At 44.1% G+C, this 1765-nt stretch overlaps 1 protein-coding gene across 1 annotated transcript; it reads left to right on the top strand.

Annotated features, from left to right (window-relative positions):
* Nucleotides 1-156: 156 nt before the first annotated feature.
* Nucleotides 157-1624, top strand: LOC111664377 (tRNA (32-2'-O)-methyltransferase regulator THADA-like; the record flags this gene model as incomplete). The annotated part of the gene is made up of 4 exons (XM_023418945.1): nt 157-280; nt 919-1064; nt 1169-1397; nt 1489-1624. Coding segments are annotated over 4 exons (635 nt in total), but the record flags the coding sequence as incomplete, so codon positions are not given.
* Between the last annotated feature and the right edge of the window lie 141 nt (nt 1625-1765).

Below are 1765 nucleotides of genomic sequence, written 5' to 3'. Positions count from 1 at the left end.
CAAAGAACACATGGAAATCTACCTTTTATACAATATCGGACCTTTAATGCAGGGTTTCCATTAAGGATAACCAGCACCCAGCTTTTCCCATGGTGATATTTTTTTAATGCATTTTTTTGTCTAAATAAATCAAGGTTTATTTTTTGTGTGATGTAGGAGTTCCTGCGCTGGCTGTGTGTGAGGCTGCTGGAGGTTTTGCTTCCTGGCGCTTCCTTTTCCAAATGCCTCATGTCCCTCCACGTCCTCTGCCTGCTGGGCCAGCTCTTCACTTTCAGCACTGGTACACTTCACGCTCAGCAATTACAGTTTTAAATGACTCACAAACTTAAAAAAGTATCACAGCTGAGTGAATATGGTCCCACTGTTACTAACAGTATAGTTTCATAGGAAACATATTGTATTGCAAATGTAGAGATATTTAATAATATCACTAGAAAATCAATGACTGTGTAATTTCAGCCTTTCTAACTTTCTTAAACTGGAGACAAGGAAAATTTTTCCAGCAAATAATTAAAATGCAAAAAAACCAAGAAATATGTTCTGGACTGTCATCATACATACATACACACTTTTAGACTATTTTCTTCAGACAGTAAAACACCAGACAATTGAACATTGTCTTCCTAGTCTTACAGTATGTACAGTTCATGCTCAGCCAACACATTCTGAGCAGTTTTGAGTTCAGTGCTTTACTCAAGGGCACCTTAGTGATAACACTTGGCACATTTCATTGGCCAACTCACAGCTCTGGAATCCATCTTTCTTATTGCTGCCTGAACCAGCAGCTTGTCCATTACTGGTCAGTCTCTTTGCTGTGATGCCAGCCTTATGATCCAGCTGTCTCAGCGTATGCTCTACCTCTTGTCACTCACTGTCACCTCCTGTGTTTCTTCACCTCTACCTCTTGGTTGTCCTCAGAGTCTGACGCGTTTGCCCTCGGTGAGGTTGTGACCTCTGAGCATGCTCAGAACGTCCTTTACGCTGTTGCCAGCAACTTCCTGGAAGTCAAACAGCTGGCCTCATCGCTGCTACCACAACTCCCTCCATCAGCTGCAGGGCTACAGGTTAATATTCCAAACACGAGCTGTTTATTAAAAAAATGTTAAATGTTGAATCTTAAGACTGTACTAGTATTTTGTTGATATCTCCTTGGTCTTTGTGATGTTAGGTGCCGGAGAGGATGCGTTGCGTCCTTCAGGCTGCTCTTGACCTCAGCACCAGCACTAAACCTTTTGACAGCGTAACAGCAGCCCACCTCCTCAACCTGCTTTTGCACCAGCCGGACCTGAGCCAGGCACTGCTGCACTGTGCCCAGCAGCAGGGCCTCGACTTCCAGCCTCCCTCCTCACTGCCCCAGGTGTCTCAGACACACATCTTGGAGCTCAACACTCTGGCTGGTAAGATCGAGATGTGTAGGCCCAATAAAAGTATGTATGTGCTAACCATCAGATGTGTAACATCTGTATTTTATTGTCTTTCTGTCCACAGTGGTTCAGTTTTTGCTGTGCTGTCTGCAGTCAGAGGTGTCGAGGGCAGAGTCGTCTCTCTTACAAGCAGCTGCTTCCCATCCTCTGTATGGCAGAGCTCACTGCATCACAGCTGTACTACAGCATCTAAACACTGAGTGAGAACAAAAATTTCCATGACATATACACGTTAAACAACCTACTTCCATTTTAGTAAATTTTTCTGTTCTTGGTAGTGGAGGAGAGCTCACGGCACAAACTCTGAGTCTGCTCATGTGTGGTGTTTTGCTGCTTGTGTG

Source organism: Seriola lalandi, unplaced genomic scaffold (genome assembly GCF_002814215.2).
Source record: "Seriola lalandi dorsalis isolate HSWRI2012SDOR001 ecotype SW California unplaced genomic scaffold, Sedor1 jcf7180002001528, whole genome shotgun sequence".
Taxonomy (NCBI): domain Eukaryota; kingdom Metazoa; phylum Chordata; class Actinopteri; order Carangiformes; family Carangidae; genus Seriola; species Seriola lalandi.
Note: the sequence above shows the minus strand (reverse complement) of the source record. Positions and strands in the feature narration are given on the sequence as shown.